This window comes from Nematolebias whitei, chromosome 23 (genome assembly GCF_014905685.2).
Source record: "Nematolebias whitei isolate Nwh7 chromosome 23, NemWhi1, whole genome shotgun sequence".
NCBI classification, from domain to species: Eukaryota; Metazoa; Chordata; class Actinopteri; order Cyprinodontiformes; family Rivulidae; genus Nematolebias; species Nematolebias whitei.
The window spans coordinates 1,651,891-1,653,632 of NC_056520.1; the positions used below are offsets into that span (position 1 = coordinate 1,651,891).

The 1,742-nt window shown below is 53.3% G+C and overlaps 1 protein-coding gene across 1 annotated transcript; it reads right to left on the reverse strand.

Annotated features, from left to right (window-relative positions):
* Positions 1-275: 275 nt before the first annotated feature.
* On the reverse strand, positions 276-1,280 carry LOC119428667 (beta-1,3-galactosyltransferase 1-like). The gene has a single exon (XM_037696336.1). The coding sequence runs from the start codon at positions 1,260-1,262 to the stop codon at positions 276-278; it is 987 nt and encodes a 328-aa protein (XP_037552264.1). The 5' UTR covers positions 1,263-1,280.
* Between the last annotated feature and the right edge of the window lie 462 nt (positions 1,281-1,742).

Genomic DNA, 1,742 nt, shown 5'->3' on the forward strand with positions numbered 1-1,742 from the left:
AAATTCATGTGAAAATCGTGGCGCTGCCGGCACAGACGAGCAGCCACCTGCACATTCTCGGTCTGTCAGCAGCATTATCACTGAACCACCTCGAAGCTGGAGCGGACACGAGGAGTTCGCTTTGGTCTTGCACAGGTGAGATTCCTGGCCAAGCAGGTCGAGCTCCATAAAGCCCAGAATGCTTCGGCAGAACCGATCCTCGAGCTCTCTGCTGTTCTAGGACGGAGAGGCAGCAGGTTGAAAACTATATTCCTTCTGAACTGCTTCCAGCTCTGCTAACATTTGAGGTGTTTTTTGCTGGTCATGTCGTTCCAGATGCGGTGCATCTCCTCTGGGGAGATCTGGTGGACTGTGACCACCCGGCGGTAGCGGCAGAGACTGTAGGCCATCTTCCAGTGGTTGAAGCCACTGTTCTGGAAGGGGTGGATGCCTAACTTACGGAGGCACACACCCACATACACATCCTCCAGGTGCAGCAGCCTGGTGTGTAAGGATATCTTGTATATGAGCTCAGCCACGTCTGCAGAGAAGACGTAGCCGGTGCCGGAGCAGAAGGGGGGGTACTTGCTCTCTGGATAGAGGTCCCTGGGCATGTACCACTTGCTCCGCATGTCTCTGATCGGGCCACCATTGATGACGTAGCCTGTAAAATACCTCCTCCTGGGCTTGGTGGTGGGCTTCAGGAGGTTGTAGATGAGGTTCTCCATGTTGACGAAGATGTCACTGTCTGTCTTAAGAACATATTGTGACTTTGAGCAGAAGGTGGCCACCCAGCGCATGCCCATCATTGTCTTCAGGGTCAGGTTGTGGTACGAGTCAATGAAATCCTCCACCACAATGTCATGGAAGATCTGACTCTCCTGTTCCACCATCTGGTTGAGGACAGTGTCTGTGCTTTGGCCCAACAGGAACAGCGTGACCACGCGAACATCCGGAAATGTGGTCTCATCCCCCCACGTCTCCCTGATGGCCTGACGGGCGTCGAACTCCTTGTGGGTGGTGCTGATCAGGATGACAAGGAAAGGAGGGTCGGCCTCGCACTTCTTGGCTTCATTGATGAGGTAGCCAAAGTCGTGAGGGTTGAGCGAGCGCGAGCGGATGTTGGCGAGCGTGGCGTTCTTGACCGCTTTGGGGGCCTTGCGTATCGGGACAGACATCTGGCCTACAAACGAAGAGGAAGGGCGGGACACGCTGAGGTACCACAGAGCGCTGGCCCAGCATACCACCGTCAGCAAGTACAAGCAGGAGACCTTCGAAGGCATTGCTCGTCACTCGGCTGGTGTTACCAGCAGCAACGGTGTCCGAAACATCGAGGCCGCTCCTCCATGGGGCGCGTTAGATCCGGTGGCGCCGCTTGAGGCTGCCTCTGCAACGCCGCTAACATTAACATCAGATAATGGACTCCTCCAACGTCTACTGCTGGGCCGTTGATTGAAACGAAGCCCTGGGGTGATTTCCTGTCGTGTTTGTGGCCTTACAGGGTTTCATTGCAGCTCGTGGAGAAGCTTTCATTTCTCCTCGATGGCATCTGAAAATAAAAAGAGAAAAACAGAAAACATCAGGACTACATAATGAGAGCAGAACGATGAGCTCATTGATTGATGGACCACAGCGCAGCCTGGATTTTATATTCTTTAGGAGGTGTTTATATCGGCAAGGCGCCACGCGACATATTTAACTCCTTTTATTCCTTCTTTCATTACAGCCTGTTATCGGACTGCTCTGTTTGTGATTGCTGTTTA